The following is a 19,134-nucleotide window of genomic DNA, read 5'->3' as shown; positions in this document are numbered from 1 at the left end:
TGGTAAAAATGTCCAGTTTTCAACAAAATATTAGACATAAAGAAACAAGAAACTGTGGCCTATACACACCGGGGCGGGGGAGAAGCAACCAATGAAATCAGCTGTTTTGACTCTGATCAAAGGACTAAAGGGATGTATGAGAACAGTGTCTCACCAAATAGAGGATACCAATAAAGAAATAGAAATTATTTATTTATTTATTTATTTTGTGGTACGCGGGGCTCTCACTGCTGTGGCCTCTCCTGTTGCGGAGCACAGGCTCCGGACGCGCAGGCTCAGCAGCCATGGCTCACGGGCCCAGCTGCCTCGCAGCATGTGGGATCCTCCCGGACTGGGACACGAACCCATGTCCCCTGCAGCAGCCGGCAGACTCTCAACCACTGTGCCACCAGGGAAGCCCAGAAATTATTTTTTAAAAATAGAAACTCTGGAGTTGAAAAACAAAATAGCTGAAATGAAAATTTCACTAAGAGGCTCAACAACAGATTTGAGCAGGTGTAAGGAAGACTCAATATTGAGATTACAGTTATCCCTCAGAATCCATGAGGGTTGGTTCCAGGACCCTGCCCCTCACTGCTGCAGTTACCAAAATCCATAGATACTCAAGTCCCATATATAAAATGGTGTAATATTTGCATTTAACCTATGCACATCTTCCCATATACTTCATTTATTTTAATTTTTATTTATTTTTGGCTGCATTGGGTCTTTGTTGCTGTGCACAGGCTTTCTCTGGTTGCGGTGAGCGGGGGCTACTCTTCGTTGCAGTGCTTCTCATTGCAGTGGCTTCTCTTCTTGTGGGGCATGGGCTCTAGGCATGCAGGCTTCAGTAGTTGTGGCACACAGGCTCAGTACTTGAGGCTCGTGGGCTTTAGAGTACAGGGTCAGTAGTTGTGGCACATGGGCTTAGTTGCTCCATGGCATGTGGGATCTTCCCAGACCAGGGCTCAAACCTGTGTCCCGTCCCCTGCATTGGCAGGCAGATTCTTAACCACTGCGCCACCAGGGAAGCCCCTCCCATATACTTTAAATCATCTCTTATTATTCTCTACATCATTTTCTAGTTTATAAGTGCCTTCCCATGCGTTTTCATTTAATCCTCCGAGTAGCCTTCTACTCCACTGACAAACCTGGGAAATCAGAACAGAGCCTGACCCCTGCCACTCCCCATCCCCTGCTTTACCCCTGTGCCCCATGTGGGCCCTCTTCAGTGTCCTGCCCTCTGTCAGTGTCTCAAGGAGCGCTGCCGAGGCTCCGGTGTCGGGGGCCCGCAGCACCAGGCTGTGCTGCAAATCCAGAAAACGTCAGCTTTCGTCTTCCCACCTGCTTGTGCGGCAGCCACCCCTTTCCCCAGTGCTCTGCCCGAAGTGAAAGGATGCGTGTGGCTCATCGCTCTTGGGAGGGGATTTTGTTTCCTTGGTTCCCTTACGACCTCAGCTGTCTGACAGGATCATGATAAGTTATGATTTTGTTCGTCTCTCTGGCTTCACCTTGTTGTTAGGATGGAAGCACATTTTCTGCAGCTTTCTGCCTCTGGAGCAGAAGCGTAAAGCTGCTCGATTCTGACTCAGAAGAAAGGAGTTCAGTTCCTAACTCTGTCACTTATGATCTGTGATCTTTGCTAAGTCACCTGTTTTCTCAGTTGTGCAGTGGAAATAATAAAAGTCATAATAATTATCATAGCAGACTTGTCAGTGGAGTAGAAGGCTATTTGGAGGCTCACATAAAAACACACAGGAAGGGGCCTGTAAACTAGAAACTGCTGTGGAATAATAGTGATCATCATTTTCTAAGCTGCCATTTTGTTTCTTCCATTTTCAGATATGATCTTCAAGACACAGAAATAAGTCCCAGACAGAATCGTCGCATGAGGTCCGCTGAAAGTGCTGAGCTCGAGCCAAGAAATAAGCGGAACAGGAATTAGTGTGGGTTTGTTGACTTTCCCAGTGCAGTCATCAGAAGATGGTACTTTTGTTGCCATGGTGATTTCATATTCATAATTGCCCAAGTGAAGATGTTACATTCTAAATATTATGTTTAACTGATTTTTATTCTTTTCTGCCTTTCTAGGAAAAAAAAAAAAAACCTTAGAAAGCATCCTCACTTGGTCAGTTACCTCCTGCCCCTAAAACATCTCTCTCTAAAAATACTGGCATCCACACATTCACCAGCTTTGCAGAGGACAGAGACTTTTTGGCAAAAGGGTTTTGTTTGATTTTGTTTCTAAATTTCAGAATGTCCTTAAGCCATTCTCCTCTTCCATGGAGAAGCCAACTTCAGAAAAGGATCCTTTAACCCCTCTACCACAAGGAGTGGTTGAGGCATTCAGAGCCACTGTGTTTCTGGAAAGGTAGAATGTCCTAACTCAAGTCCTCCGTGAGCGTGAGCACGCGAGGCCTGGAGGCCGATGCGCGTGTTACAGCTGTTTCAGGATGGTTGTTGCCCGAGTTTCATGTGGTTGTTAGTTAGACCTGTGTCTTACACTTTACTTGGAGTACGATGTTAGTACTGTAACCTAAAGGCACAAAACAGTAACTTTGAAACATTAGGCATATTCTTCAGAAATGGCGCTTACAAATGATTCTTTCGTCTTTTTTTCACTTGGGTAAATCAAATCTTTAACACTTTGAATCCCAGCTATTAAATGGAAAGAATGCAATAAATGAATTTTGTCACTGAGTAGACTCTATATCAATTTAAAATAAAGTCCTTGAAACAATCTCCTGTGAATGGTTGAGTACAAGCTACAAATCATTGGAAAGGGGTGATCAGAAATTGTTCTCTCAAACAGAAATACAGATCAATGGAACAGGATAGAAAGCCCAGAGATAAACCCACGCACATATGGACACCTTATCTTTGATAAAGGAGGCAGGAAGGTACAGTGGAGAAAGGACAGCCTCTTCAATAAGTGGTGCTGGGAAAACTGGACAGGTACATGTAAAAGTATGAGATTAGATCACTCCCTAACACCATACACAAAAATAAGCTCAAAATGGATTAAAGACCTAAATGTAAGGCCAGACACTATCAAACTCTTAGAGGAAAACATAGGCAGAACACTCTATGACATAAATCACAGCAAGATCCTTTTTGACCCACCTCCTAGAGAAATGGAAATAAAAACAAAAATAAACAAATGGGACCTAATGAAACTTCAAAGCTTTTGCACAGCAAAGGAAACCATAAACAAGACCAAAAGACAGCCCTCAGAATGGGAGAAAATATTTGCAAATGAAACAACTGACAAAGGATTGATCTCCAAAATATACAAGCAGCTCATGCAGCTCAGTAACAAAAAAACAACCCAATCCAAAAATGGGCAGAAGACCTAAATAGACATTTCTCCAAAGAAGATATACAGACTGCCAACAAACACATGAAAGAATGCTCAACATCATTAATCATTAGAGAAATGCAAATCAAAACTACAATGAGATATCATCTCACACCAGTCAGAATGGCCATCATCAAAAAATCTGGAAACAATAAATGCTGGAGAGGGTGTGGAGAAAAGGGAACACTCTTGCACTGCTGGTGGGAATGTGAATTGGTACACCCGCTATGGAGAACAGTATGAAGGTTCCTTAAAAAACTACAAATAACACTACCATATGACCCAGCAATCCCACTACTGGGCATATACCCTGAGAAAACCATAATTCAAAGAGTCATGTACCAAAATGTTCATTGCCGCTCTATTTACAATAGCCAGGACATGGAAGCAACCCAAGTGTCCATTAACAGATGAATGGATAAAGAAGATGTGGCACATATATACAATGGAATATTACTCAGCCATAAAAAGAAACTGAGCTATTTGTAATGAGCTGGATGGACCTAGAGTCTGTCATACAGCGTGAAGTAAGTCAGAAAGAGAAAGACAAATACCGTATGCTAACACATATATATGGAATTTAAGAAAAAAAAATGTCATGAAGAACGTAGGGGTAAGAAAGGAATAAAGACACAGACCTACTAGAGAATGGACTTAAGGATATGGGGAGGGGGAAGGGTAAGCTGTGACAAAGTGAGAGAGAGGCATGGACATATGTACACTACCAAACGTAAAATAGATAGCTAGTGGGAAGCAGCCGCATAGCACAGGGAGATCAGCTCGGTGCTTTGTGACCACCTAGAGGGGTGGGATAGGGAGGGTGGGAGGGAGGGAGATGCAAGAGGGAAGAGATATGGGGATATTTGTATATGTATAACTGATTCACTTTGTTATAAAGCAGAAACTAGTACACCATTGTAAAGCAATTATACTCCAATAAAGATGTAAAAAATAAAAATAAAATAAAGCAGAAACTAACACACCATTGTAAAGCAATTATACTCCAGTAAAGATGTAAAAAAAAAAAAAAACTTGTTCTCTCTGTGCAAAATGTCCCCCAGTTCCCAGTTCTTTCCAGTGTTCCTAATGCCTGTGTTTGGCATTTCAGAGCCAGTCCCCTGCCACCGGTGCCAGCAACTCTGGGGCTGCCTGTGTCCTGGTGACAGCAGGGCTACTTCACCAGAGTCCAGGAAGACCCTGGTGTTGGTTTGGGGGTGAAGGGCCTGATCCTGCCCTGGACCAAGTGTCCCAGCACCTCAGGGTAGCCATCCCTGCTCCCTCTGAGCTCCTGGAAGGAGGAGGTGGCTGGAACCCTGCTGTGTAAAACAGCACCTAGAATTCGGAAGGAGTACCCGGGCAGGTGCTCTCCCAGTGGCTCCCAGATGGCCTGGCATTTCTCGATTTCTTCTTTGCTTACCGAAGAGGCAAGGCTTTTGCCTGGGAAGGATTCTGGGCAGCCATGCAGGTAAGTGGGGCAGCCTGCTCCAGCTTCAAGAAGTTGTTAGAATGCCACCCCTCTCGTGTGCCACCTTTGCAACTCTTGCAGGCACCATGGGCTCCCCTCTCTGGTCCCAGCATGTTGGAGGCAACACCCCCCCCCCCGCCTCCATCCCGTGATGCCCCACTCCCACCCTCTCCCAGTCAGCCATGGGTCAGGCTGGGGCAGACATGCTCCACTGTATTTGGGGGGGTGGAAGCAGGCGTCCTTCCCTGTAATCTTGGCTTGGCAGCCAGCATGGCTCACCCTCCAGACCACTGACCTGTGGGAAAGAAGCGGTGTGCAGTTGCCTTGCCCAGCCTCTGGGAATCCTGCTTTGTGGCTCAACTGAAGTGGCTCCTGCTCTGTGAGGGCCTGCCAGCAAGTTCCTTGGAGGCACTGTGCTGAGGATGATCTGAAGCTGCCACCTACCTTCCTGAGGGCTCAGGTGGTGAGTTACTAACTAATATCTAGGCTTCTGAGACTTGTAATGGAGGGAACAGGAGGGATGGAGAGGTTGAAAGGGGAGGAAACATCAACTGGGTCTCATCCATGGCTTCGTGTAGGTTCATGTAGGACTCAGAACAAATTCCTGGGAATCCTACCCCTTGGAGACCACACCAACTTTGCTTGCTTGTTTCTTTAAGAGCTTCATTGAGATATAGTTCACTCGACATACAATTCACCCATTTAAAACTTACAATTATATTTAGAGACCATCACCATAATCAATTTTAGAACACTTTTGTTGCCTATGGTCCCCTTATTCGTCACCCCCAACTCTCCCATCCTTCCCAGCCCTAGGCAACAACTAAGCTACTTTCTGTTTCTATATTTCCTTATTCTGTATGTTTCATATCAATGAAATCATACAATACATGGTCTTTGGGGTCTGACTTCTTTCACTCAGCCTAAAGTATTCAAGGTCATACATGTAGCATTTATCAGTCCTTCATTTCTTTTTATTGCTGAATAGTATTTCATTGTATGGGATATACCACATTTTGTTTATCCATTCATCAGCTGATGGATATTTGGGTTGTTTCAGTTTATTTTCACTATTGTTAATGGTGTGCCTGTAAGCAGTTGCGTACAAGTTTTTGTGTGAACATGTTTTTATTTGTCTTGGGTATATACCTACGAATGGCATTTCTGAATCATATGGTAACTCTGTGCTTAATATTTTATATTTAACTGCCAAACTCTTTTCCAAAGTGGCTGCACAATTTGCCCACTAGCACTCTATTAGTCTTCCAATTTCTCCATGTCCTTGCCAACACTTGTGATTATCTGTCTTTCTTATTATGGCCATGCTAGTGGGTGTGAAGTGGTATCTTATTGTATTTTTGATTTGCATTTTCTCAATAGCTAATGATGTTGAGCATCTTTTCATGTGCTTTTTGGCCATTTCTAGGTCTTCCCTGGAAAAATGTCTATTCAGATTTTTTGCCCATTTTAAAATTGGGTTTTTAAAAAATTATTGCATTGTAAGGGTTAATTGTATAGTTTTTAAAATTTCAGCTTCTGATTGTATATTGATAGGTTAGAGAGATAGAAATGATTTTTGCATATTAATCATGTATTGAGCAATCTTGCTAAACTCATACGTTTGGTAGCTTTTTTGTAGATTCCATTCGATTTTCTCTAATAGAGAATCATGTAAACATGTAATCATGTAAAGACTTTTGTATGTCTTCCTTTCCAATATGGATGTCTTTTATTCTGGATATAAATTCTCTACCAGATAAATGCTTTGAATCACGTTGGGAATATTTGCTTCTACTCCTAGTTTGCTGAGAATTTTTTAAAAATCAGAAATGGTTATTGAATATTGTCAAATGCTTTTTCTGTATTTATTGAGATGATCATACGGTTTTTCTTTTTTAGTTTATTAATGTTGTGAATTACACAGTTTGGTTTTTTTATTTTTTAAATTTTATTTATTTATTTATTACTTTGACTGCGTTGGGTCTTCATTGCTGCATGTGGGCTTTTTCTAGTTGTGGCAAGCTGGGGCTACTCTTCATTGCAGTGCACGGGCTTCTCATTGTGGTGGCTTCTCTTGTTGCAGAGCACGGTCTCTAGGCGCATGGGCTTCAGTAGTTGTGGCATGGGAGCTCAGTAGTTGTGGCTCGCAGGCTCTAGAGCGCAGTCTCAGTAGTTGTGGCACATGGGCTTAGTTGCTCCGCGGCATGTGGTATCTTCCTGGCCAGGGATCGAACCCGTGTCCCCTGCATTGGCAGACGGATTCTTAACCACTGTGTCACGGGGAAGTCCCACAGATTGATTTTTAAATGTTAAAACAAAAGTGGGAGAGACCCCACTTGGTTATGATGTGTTACCTTTTTACATATTGTTGGATTTAATTTACCAAAATTTTGTTTAGAATTTTTTGCATCTATATTTAGGAGGGATATTGGTCTGTAGTTTTCATTACTTTTTATGTCTTTATCTGGTTCTGGTATTAGGATAATGCTGGCCTCATGGAATGAGCTGGGAAGTATTTTCTCCTTCAGTTTTCTGGAAAAGTTTGTGTAGAACTGGTTTTATTTATTCCTAAGGTGTTTAGCAGAATTCACCAGTGAAGCGATATGAGCCTGGAATTTTCCTTGTGGGTAGGTTTTTAACAATATATTTCATTTCTTAATGTATGTAGGCCTATTCAGGTTATCTGTTTCTTCTTCAGTAAACTTTAGTAGTTTGTGTCTTTCAAGGAATCCATCCATTTCATTTAAATTGACAGATTTACAGACAGAAGTTGCTTATAATTTTCCCTTTTGTGTACAAATTTTTGTGAGAACCTCTTTGACCTTTCTCATTTCTGTTATTGGTAGTTGGTGTTTTCTTTCTTTCTTTTTTTTTTCCCCCGTCAGACTGTTTAGAAGTTTATTAATTTTATTGGTCTCAGGCAAACAGCTCTTGGTTTCATTGAATTTCTCTAATGTTTCATTCTTTTCTATTTGATTGATTGCCACTCTATCTTTTATTTCCTTTCTGTTGCCTACTTTGGATTTAATTGTTCTTTTTATATTTTCTTAGGGTAGAGGCTTAGGTCATTGATTTGAGTCCTTTCTTCTTTTCTAAGATATGCATTTAATGCTACAAAATTTCCCCAAAGTACAGCTTTAACTGCATTCCACAAATTTTTATGTTCTGTTTTAATTTTCATTCAGTTCAAAATACTTTCTAATTTCCCTTTTGATTTCTTATTTGATACATGAGTTACATATAAATATGTTACTTTCCAAATATTTGATAATTTTTCGTACAGCTTTATTTTATTGATTTCTAATTTAATTCTTTAACTTTTATGACTTCAACCCTTTTACATGTATTCAGACTTTTTTTAATGCCCTAGAAGATGGTCTATCTTGGTAAATGTTCAATATGCACTTGAAAAGAATATGTGTTCAGGACTTCCCTGGTGGTGCAGTGGTTAAGAATCCGCCTGCCAATGCAGGAGACGTGGGTTCAATCCTTGGTCCGGGAAGATCCCACATGCTGCGGAGCAACTTAAACCCGTGCACCACAACTACTGAGCCTGCACTCTAGAGCCCGCGAGCCACAACTACTAGGGCCTGTGTGCCACAACTACTGCAGCCCACACACCTAGAGCCCGTGCTCCACAACAAGAGAAGCCACCGCAATGAGAAGCCTGTGCACCGCAACAAAGAGTAGCCCCTGCTCGCCACAACCAGAGAAAGCCTGTGCGCAGCAGCGAAGACCCAACACAGCCAAAAATAAATTTAAAAAGAAAAGTAATGCTTTAAAAAGAAGAATGTGTGTTCTACTGTTGTTGGGTGGAGTGTTTGATAAACGTCAATTATATCAAGTTGTTTGACAGTATTACTCAAGGCTACTCTGTCCTTGCTGATTTTCTGTCTGCTTGTTCTGTCAGTTTTTGAGAGAGTTACTGGAATTTCTGAATGTAATTGTGGATTTGTCAGTTTCTCCTTATAGTTCTTCATTTTTGCTTCATGTATTTTTTTTTCGTGGTACGCGGGCCTCTCACTGTTGTGGCCTCTCCCATTGCGGAGCACAGACTCCGGACGTGCAGGCTCAGTGGCCATGGCTCACGGGCCCAGCCGCTCCGCGGCATGTGGGATCCTCCTGGACCGGGGCACGAACCCATGTCCCCTGCATCGGCAGGCGGACTCTCAAACACTGCGCCACCAGAGAAGCCCTGCTTCATGTATTTTGAACCTCTGTTAATAGGGGCATAACCATTTAGGATTGTTATGTCCTCTTGATTAATTCACCTCTTTTTCTTCATAAGGTAGACCTTCTTTATCTGTAGTAATATTCTTTGCTCTTAAATCTACCTTGTCTGGTATTAGAATACCCCATCCAGCTTTTTTTTTGGCTAGTGCATTTTTCCATCCTTTACGTTTTTTAAATTCTATTGTAGTTTTATATTTTATTTATTTTTACTGTTTTAATTAAAGTATAGTTGATTTATAACATGATATTGATTTCAGGTATACAACATAATGATTCAATATTTTTATAGATTATACTACATTTAAAGTTATTATAAAATATTCGCTATATTCCCTATGCTGTACGATATATCCTTGTAGCTTTTTTGTTTTGTGTTTTAATTTTTTTTTGTTTAATTAATTTATTTTTTGGCTGTGTTGGGTCTTCGTTGCTGCACATGGACTTTTCTCTAGTTGCAGTGAGCGGGGGCTACTCTTCGTTGCAGTGCATGGGCTTCTCATTGCGGTGGCTTCTCTTGTTGCAGAGCAGGGGCTCTAGGCGCGTGGGCTTCAGTAGTTGTGGCTCGTGGGCTCAGTAGTTGTGGCTCGCGGGCTCTAGAGCACAGGCTCAGTAGTTGTGGTGCACGGGCTTAGTTGCTCTGCAGCATGTGGGACCTTCCTGGACCAGGGCTCAAACCCGTGTCCCCTGCATTGGCAGGTGGATTCTTAAGCACTGCACTACCAGGGAAGTCCCTATTTTATATATAGTAGTTTATACCTCTTAATCTCCTGCCCCTGTCTTGCCCCTCCTCCCTTCCCTCTCCTCACTGGTAAACACCAGTTTGTTCTCTGTATCTTTGAGTCTGTTTGGTTTTTTGTTTGTTTGTTTGTTTTGTTTCTGGCCACACCATGCAGCTTGTGGGATTTTAGTTTCCCAACCAGGGATCGAACCCAGGCCCTCAGGAGTGAGAGCACAGAGCTCTAACCAACCACTGGACCACCAGGGAATTCCCGAGTCTGTTTCTGTTTGTGCCTTTATATTTAAAGTACATTTCTTGTAGACAGCATATATAGTTGGTGTTGTTTTCTTATCCAATCTGACAGTTGCAATTTCTGCCTTTTAATTGGTGTGTTTAAAACCTTTATATTTAATGTGATTGTTGGTGTGGTCATGTATAAGTCTGTCATTGTGCTGTTGTTTTCTGTTTTGTCCCATCTGTTCTTTATTCCTTTTTTTCCTCTTTTTCTTCTTTATTTGGATTATTTTTTATTCTGTTTTATCTCTTTTGGTGATTTATTAGCTATAGCTCCTTATTTTGTTATTTTAGTGGTTGAATTAGGGCTTATGGTAGTCATTTTTATCACAGCCTACTTTCAAGTATTATACTACTTCAGGTGTAATATAAGAATCTTCTGATGCTTCCATTTATCCACCCCCGCCTTTATATTATTGCTGTTATACAATTTACTTTTACATATGTTACAAGCACCGTACTACATTGTTATTGTTGTTTAGACTGTAAATTATCTTTTAAAGGGATTTATATAATAAGAAAAAATCATGTCTGTTAATCTATGTAGTTACCATTTTTCATGCTCATTATTCCTTTGTGTATATCCACATTTCTATCTAGTATCATTTTCCTTCCACTTGAAGGACTTTCTTCAACATTTCTTCTGCTGGTGATAATTTTGTTCAGCTTTTGTATGTCTTCATTTCACCTTCGATTTTGAAAGAAATGTTAGTTAAGTATAGAATTGTGAGCTGACATTTTTTTTTTCTTGTCACTTGATTTGTTTCCTGTGAGAAAGTTTCTGTCATCCTTGTCATTGTTCTTTCTGTTTGTAACATGTCTTTCTTCTCTGGCTGTTTTTAAGATTTTCTCTTTTTTATTAGATTTGAACAATTTAATAATAATAATATGCATTGCTGATGTTTTCTTCATGTTTCTTGGGGTTTATTGAGGTCTTTGGATCTGTGGGTTTATCCTTTTCATCAAATGTGGAAAATTTTGACGATTATTTTCTTCTGTCCTCCCCTCCCATTCCTCTCCTTTGAGGATTCGTTCCAGTTACATTTATATTAGGCCATTAAGTTGTCCCATAGTTCACTGATGCTCTTTTCATTTTTTAAAATTCTGTTTTTCTGTGTTTCATTTTGTATACCTTCTGTTGCTACACTTCAAGTTATTTCATCTTTTCTGAAATGTCTGATCTGCCTTTAATCACCTCCACTGTACTCTTCATCTCAAACACTGTAGTTTTCATCCCTAGAAGTCTGATTTGGATCTTTGTACATCTTCAATGTCTCTACTTAGTTAATTATCTGGACACATGGAATTCTGATAGAATAACTGTTTTAATGTCCTGTCTGCTAATTCTAATATATGTGTTAGACCTGGGTCACTTTTAATCAATTGCTTGACTCCCACATCATGGGTTGTGTTTTCCTGATTCTTTGCCTGCTTGGTAATTTTTTATCGGATGCCAGACATTGTGAATCATACCTTGTTGGATGCTGAATGTTTCTCTTGCAAATAATTTGGATCATTGTTCTGGGACACAGTTGAGTTATGTGGAAACAATTTGATTCTTTTGGTTCTTGCTTTTAAGATATTTTTGGTGGGCTCAGAAAAGGCTCAGTCTAGGGCTAATTTTTTCCTCCTTTTGAGGCAAGACCTTCCTGACGACTCAACTGAATGCCCTGTGAATTGTGGCTTTTCCAGTCTGGCTGGTGACAATAGGCTGTGGCCAGCTGTATGTGAATGCTAGGCACGGATGCCGCGAATCCTTCCCAATAGTTCTTTGCCAGCCTCCAGTAGTTTCCTCACACGTGCTAATTAATATTCCCCTAAAGACTTAGGGCAGACCCTCTGCGGGTCTCCAGGGTTTGCTCTCTGCAGAAATCTCCTCTCTGTGTTTTTGTCTAGCTGGTCTCCCTGGATTCCCAGCTCCATCTACTCAACTCAGGGACCTCATCAAGCTGCACCGGGGTCTCCCGTCCCTGCACCCCCTGGAAACTCTCCCAAGGCACTTACCTGGGGTAGCTGAAGGGCTCACGCACCTGGTGGTTTCCCATCTCTCAGGGATCACCGTCCTTTATCACCCAATGGCAACCTTCTTGAAAATTGCTATTTTACAAACTTTTTTTTGCATGTGCCCTATGTTTTCAAAATGTTTAAAAAAATTTTTTGTTCAAGTGACAGAGTAAATCTGATCCCTGTTACTCCTCTTTGGCTGGAAGTGAAAGTTGCCCAAATTGCCTTGTAAGTAACAATTGCCTTGTTACTTAAATTGTAAAATAATAAAAATAATCTCAAGATCATCCATAGGGAAATAGTTAAATAAATGTGGTACGTGCATTACATGCATTAAAATGTTGTATTTTAAAGCTGTTAAACGTTTTGGAAGATATTTATAGATGTAACTTGCTAATGTAACAAGTAAAGAGATTGCAAATCCATATCCATAGTAAATTCCAATGCTTCAACATATGTCAATATGTATTCTTCATGTATTATGTGTGTGCATAGAGAAAATAAAATACCCCAACATATGATTTCTGAATTTGGGTATTTTGGCTGAATATCAATTTTCTTCTTGTTTTCTACATTTTCTAAACTGTCTCTAGAATGCATTCTTTGAGAATCCTATATGTGTGTATGTGTCTGGATGTACGTATATTATATGTTTGTGTGTGTGTACACGCACACAGGCACACACATGTTGTGGGGTGGGTAAGGAAGAAATACAGAGGCTTGATTACAGGAGGCAGAGGAGACTTGGGCCATAAGCCAGGCTCTGCCGCAACTCGCCTGTGTGATTCAGGGCAAATCATTTTCCTTCTCTGGCCTTAGTCTTCTCAGCAGCAAAATGATCTTCAGACCCCCCTCCTGCTAGAACATTCCGGGAGCCAGTGACTGATTGAAAGTGCACATGGCCTTGCTTGTTCTGTCCTTTTCATTTCTCCTCCCATGGCTTCCTGAAGAACTGAATAAAGCCTGTCTGTGAGTCCAGATGGGTGCACTGTTCTGTGCTGGTCTGTTTTTCTAGGTCGAGGAGGCCTGGAGTAGGGAATTGCAGGGAGCTGATAATTTTGAAGGAACATCGCCCTCGTCTGCTTCCTGCCAGTCTGAAGTGAGCAGCGAGCACTGGGTTGTGCAGCGGCCAAGGCATCACCCACGGTAGGAGCTGGAGCGGGTGCGGATTCCTGCCCCCTCCCCCTGCCACCCCTGGCCAGCTGGTGGCATCTCCTTGCTCACTTCCGGGCAGCTGTTCTCAGCTTCCCTGGGGAACCTCCCTGTCCCTGCCAGATGTGAAAGCACAGCTTGCTCCTGTTGCTCAGCTCTTCCAACTTCTGTCTCTAAGTAGCCAGGGTGTTAGCCCTGAAAAGTAGAGGATGGCAGCAGGGATTGGCAAGGGAAGTCCCATCAGAGGGGCGATGGCCGCCAGAGCCAGGGGATGGGAATTTGGGCGCGCCATCTTAGGGTTCTGTCCACCACAAACCGTCTCTACCTCTCGGCACTGTGAGTTAAATAAAACATGGAAGTGCCCAGCACAGCACCTGCCATGTTGTTCGGCTTTCATATATATCCGTTAGATCCCTTTCTCTGACTTGTTCATGATTACTTGAGGGCACAGGATCCACCTTGATGTTTTTCTTTATCTCCAGCACCTGGACATGTGTTCTTCTGCAAGAGGGAAGGAGGACTACATCAGCGAGCAGGTTTGGGGGAGGGGTTGGGGCTTTGGGAGGAGCCACGGAGCAGGGTGGGGCCAGGCTCAGATATGAAGGGGCAGAGGGTGTCTGTGAGCATCGAGGACAGGCTGTGCCTCCGTAACCTCTCTCAGGTCGCAGGCCACTCCCAGCCTGTGGCTGCCGCTGCCAGCAAGGGGGCTGTTGCTGCTCGCCCCGCATGAGCATCTGTAGAGAACGGTGGAAGAGCTGCTCCAGGGCAAGAGGAGGAGGGGAGGCCCTGGGTGCCTGCCCAGTACCTGGGGACCTCCCTGGTGTCCTCTCATCGCGCTCTTTCCCCAGTGGGACAGACCTGCAAATGCAATTTAGAAATCCCGGTTGATGTGCCTCCTGGAATTCAGGTGTGAATTCCAGGTGTGAATACTCCAGCAAGAGGGAGCCAGGCACTAGGGCAGAGGCAGGAGAAAACGGGTGGGGCTGGTGTGAGGAAATGGGGTGCCTGGATGAGCAGGTGCAAGGGGGTTCTGTACTCATGCCTTTGCTCGTCATGCCCTTCCCCTCGAAGCCCAGTTGCAGCCCCAGCTGCCCCATGAGGCTTTCCCCCATTACCTTACATGAGAGCAGTCAGCTCCTCCTTTCTCCTTGTTCATGGGCAGTAGGTTTCAGTAAAGAAGTGGACCAGGAGTCAGGATACCTGGGTCCCACTTTGTCAACTAACGTGCTTTCTGAACTTGGGCGTGTTAGTTACCTCCTCTGGGAATCAGGTTTTCCTACCCTTTAAACGAGGAGGCTGGAGCACACACTCTGAGGTTCCTGTCAGCTTTCCATTCAGAGATGCTTCAATTCCAAAGCCCTATTTTATTTTATTTTTGTATTTTGCTCTTGACCCTTCTCCTATTGGCCTTGAGTTTACATAATCGTTTGCTGAATGAACACCACGCGTAGGCCCACTGACTCCATTTTTAAGAGTGTGCCCCGAATTCCTAAGCAGACCGTGAGCTTCCTGAATTTAGGTATTGGGGTGTCCCCCTTTCAGAACCCAGACTTGTTTGAGAAAGGACCCAGAGGCGTACTTGGGGGATGGGGGGAATTCCCATACGCTAACATCAAGACAAGAATAACGCTGTAAATTAACTATACTTCACTTTAAAAAAAAAAAGATTAAAAAGTTTAAAAATGAAAAAAAAGAGAATAGACTGACTCAGGCCATAGTTCCTCGCCGTACGGTAGCTACACCTCCCCCACTACCATACACCCAAGCCCACGCTTCCCAACTGAATTCAGCCAATCAGCAACACCTTCACTTCAGAGGCTCGTAGCAGCCAATCAGCAACAGCTTCACTCCGGCGCGCACGCTGCTCACGTCAGGGTTCGGAATCGGCGGAGGTCACGCTTCTGAAGCAGTGTTTTCTCAGCTAAAAAGGAACCGCTCCCTAAAGGCGCGTACTTCTGAGAGTCTGCATCCCCTGAACTCTGCGCTCCTCTAGACCAGCTCTGGTTTGTCCAGTGTGTGCCTCCCCAGTGGCTCTCCCTTGCCTAGCAAGCAGTTGGGCCTCTGGTAGGAGGTGACGAGGGGTGGCCTTTTCCTGGGACGGGTTACGGTCCGACTTGGGACGCGCGGCTTGCGCGCTGGCAGCTACCAGCTCGGCCCCCTCACTGTAGTAACTCCGTGCCTAGGAGAGTCCCTGGCCCATAGGTGCTCGACGAATAGCCCCTGAATTGTTTAATGGGGGGGGGGGGGCGCCTCCGACTCGTGCTGGGGCTGAGGCAGGGGATAAGGCCCCAGAGTGGGAAACAGCCAGTGGGAAGGGAGAAGTGCTTTCTCCCTGAGAGAGCAGCTTGCGCTGGAGGTCAGGGAGCTGGGCCAGGACGTGAGAAGGCTCTGAGCATTCGGGCAGCGGTGAGTAGCGCCTCCGTTCTTAGGCCCTGGAATGTGCCCGTTCTCCTTGCCCATCTCTGCCCATCACACAAAGCCTTTAAGGGCTTGTTCTGTCTGCACAGAAGAGGGCTCGGTGAGGGTACGGAAGACAAGCCAGTCAAACCTGTTGGCCGGAAGGGACCTCGACGTTGGCTGATAGAATCAGAGGCCCCAGGATATTCTGATACCTGAAACGTTGGGCTGATGCCGCAGTATCACACTGGAAGGGGTCAGCAGACACTCGCTTCACCTTTCTGGGCTTCCTGTCCACCCCTGTAAAGTGAGGAGACTGGTCTAAGAAAACACAGATGCCCGCACCCTGTGCCCTGATTTAATTGGTCACTGATTGGGCCTGTGAGATGGTAGGGTTTTTTTTTTTTTCAGTTTTTACTTTTTATTTAGCAACTCAGATTGAGACCAAGTAACCCTCCCAATAGGTTTAGGTTTTGAGGGATTGTAATAAAGAGAAGACGTGGGACACCAGTAACGGTTAAGGTCTTGAGAAAAGGACAGAATGTGCGCGAGACAGCAGGGGACAGAAAGGGTGGCCCTTGAGGCACCAGGTATCCGCGACTCAATGTTGCAAGTGTGTGCGACCCTGACTGGGGGCAGAGGTGGGACCAGGAAGCACCAAGGCCTCTCTTTAGCCCAGTGGACATCGACCAGAACTTTCTACAGAAGAACTTGTGCTTTTAGGCCGCGGCTATTTTCTTGAGACACCACCGAGAACTCAGCTGTCACCCGGGGTCGTTTACAGGCCCCCAGGACTGAACATTTATCACTGCCGGGATAGGTAACTCCATCCTGAGACAGGTGGGTGCTCTCGCGTCCACTCCTGGAGGCCTGGAGAGTCTGACGAGAGGGAAAGAGAGACGGGCTTCCGCTTTCCTGAGCTACGGGAAGAGCGCGAGGTGGCGGGACGAGGGCGGTGCTCAGTTCTTCAGCCGGGACGCTTCGCACAGGTACGCAGCCAGCGTCTTGGTGCCTTTAGCGTAGTTGCGCCTGTTGAGCTTTTCATTCTGGGAGTGGGCTCCGTCATCTGCTGACCCCACAGGCAACAGGATGTCATTCTTCCCGATGATTCCCAGTGGAGTTAGAACCATGGAGCTAAGTCGGTATCTGAGAGCAGTTTCAGCTGTGACATTCTGTGACCTCTGTACTCACCTTGGTGTGGTTGGTACAGGAAGGGGGCACAGCATGTGGGAAAACAGCTTAGGGTTTAATGCTTTTAGTGGTAATAGGAGTCGTGGCTCCCACTTACTGAGCTCATGTTCCATGCTGGGTTCTTTGAATGCGTTCTCTTTTAATGAGATTGTCCCAACAACCCTATGAGGTCAGTATCATGATGGACATGATGAGGGAACTGAAGCTCAGAGAGGTGATTTGACCTGCTCGAGGTCGCACAGCAGACCGATCAGTGGCTGACCTGGGTTTTGAATGTACCTCTGAACTGACTTCAAAGCTGATGCTCTTTCCAAACTGGGAAGTTTGGAATAGTTGCTTGGACAATTAATGCATCCGTGGGTTCCTTTAACATCTAACTGGGGAAGGGAAGGTCCCCGTCTTTTCTGCTTTGGCTACACACCATCACTAGAGTATCGGGCTCTGCTCTCTTATTTTTGGATAACACCGGCCAGCTAGAGTTCTTTGGGATGAGTGAGGCCCCCCAGGCAGCTGAGAGGATTGCCCCTGTCGTGTGGAGAACCATGCAGGAGTTTTGGGCCTTAGCTTCAGAATCAGGGATGGGAGATAGGAGCTCTGTCTTCTGTTGCATCACGGGCTGTTGTGTGCAAGAAGGGAGAGGAATTCTGAAGCAGAGGGTCTGGCAGTCCTGAGCACTGGCAGGGCAACACTCATCACATAGGAATGACCAGTCACCAACCTGGTTTGAACTTAGTTTATAAGATGAAGTCTTCGCTAAGGAATTAGCACATCTCCTGCATGCTCTGTGTGTTTCTGAGACAGTTGCTTTGGGGTGACCCTGTCCCTCTCTGGGCTGGAGGCTGGGGGAGAAGCTTCAGGGGACCCTCAGTGTGGCCCAGGTGCCTCCATCTGCTGCTCTGTAACATCTCAAGGATGCAGACCCCGTCCACCTGTGCTGGAACCCAGCAGGCAGGTGCAGGGCGCAACCTCCCGCCTCGCTTCCCAGTAACTTCGTTTCTAACTAGGAGTGTAGGCATAGGCCTTGAGGAGCAGGATGTGGACGCACTAGGTGGGCACTTGGATCTCAGCTCCTTGGTGCAAAGCTCTGGTGGATTCAGGTGGACAAACGCAGAGCCCGAGCTGGAGAGCTGGGCACTGTAGGCACCAAGACGTGAACTGGACGTAGTGTCTGTCCCCGGGAAGCTCAAAGTCTAGTTTGGGGAAGACAGAAGCCGCTTAGCTGACTAATATAGGAGGTGGATGGTGGTGAGTATGAGGACGATGATGTGGGACCCAGGAGAGGAAGGAGTTCTGATTGAGGCAGGAGTTCCCAGACAGCTCCACAGAAGCTGTGACGCTCTCCAGGTAAGACCTGTCGAGGAGGAGAATTTCTGATGCGTGGCTAGACTGGAAAACAGGCCCATGGAAAGGAGACGGTGGGAGAGGTCAGGGAGGTGTGTTTGTGCTGTAGGGGACGGGGGCAGTGTCAAGAGCATGGGTACCTGGGTGTAGCTGTGCCTTGGTTCATACCCAGGACGTCCCCTTCCCCCTTTCCAGTGGAATTCCGCCTCCATCTGGTGCGTCCACCCTTTACGTGGCCCTGTCCTTCGTGACGGCGGCTCCCCTCGCCGGTCATTGGTTTGGGCTCGAGCACTTGGTGCAGTTGTGGTCACGGAGGTGTGAGAGGCGTGTGGCAGGGGCTTCTGGGAGAGGCTTCCTCGCTGTCAGAAGGAGACACACAGGAATGGAAGGTCATCTTTTCTTCTTCTGGATGTTACTGTGTTTGCGTGTCACGCTGCACTGGGGACCACTGTCTTGTTACCAGGAAGGGAGTGAGTCTGAGAGCAAAGCCCAGGCTGAAGGTAGTGGGACCGGAAGATGGAGAGAATCCTCCTCATCCTTGAAGGTGTTGTTGGGCAGCTGCGTTTGCTCACCCAGCTCTGGACTCCTTGTGTTAAATAATGTTTGTCTTCAGCGTTGGCATTTTGAGATGGGGCTGTCTGTTACATGCAGCTGACAGCATCCTTCCAGAAACAAAGGACACTGAGGGGCGCCACACGTCCAGGGCTTTCCCGAGTGTGGTTGTCCCTCCTGAGAACGGATTATTGTTTCCAGTGTGAGCTAACCATCTTCTGCCACTCCAGCCTTTCCTGAGCCTGGGTCCACGCGGGGGCAACTAATTGGGGACCCCTCCATTTTAGACAAATCCCTTTATATTCTAAGACCAGCTGAACTTAATATATATGTAAAAATCTGCTGCACATCATCCTGGGATCTCGCCACAGAGAGTTGCCCAAGTGAGAATCAACACCTATAGGCAAAGTGCCTGCCCTCGACCCTTGAGATTCTGGGTTGGTTTTTGAA

At 45.2% G+C, this 19,134-nt stretch overlaps 1 protein-coding gene across 2 annotated transcripts in view; it reads left to right on the top strand.

The window, feature by feature from the left end:
* The window catches only part of RAD18 (RAD18 E3 ubiquitin protein ligase), a 106,961-nt gene extending 104,002 nt beyond the window's left edge, over positions 1-2,959 (top strand). The window contains exons 13-14 of one of the 2 annotated variants that reach the window (XM_079935817.1): positions 1,822-1,925; positions 2,071-2,959. In XM_079935817.1, the coding sequence (XP_079791943.1) occupies positions 1,822-1,924 (103 nt within the window). In that variant the 3' untranslated portion in view covers position 1,925; positions 2,071-2,959. Of the gene's footprint in view, positions 1-1,821; positions 1,966-2,070 lie in introns of both variants that reach the window. The other variant, XM_079935816.1, reaches the window with a different exon arrangement.
* The last annotated feature ends 16,175 nt before the right edge of the window (positions 2,960-19,134 follow it).

Source organism: Stenella coeruleoalba (assembly GCF_951394435.1).
Source record: "Stenella coeruleoalba genome assembly, chromosome: 10".
Lineage (NCBI taxonomy): Eukaryota > Metazoa > Chordata > Mammalia > Artiodactyla > Delphinidae > Stenella > Stenella coeruleoalba.
This window is presented reverse-complemented; position numbering and strand designations above follow the sequence as displayed.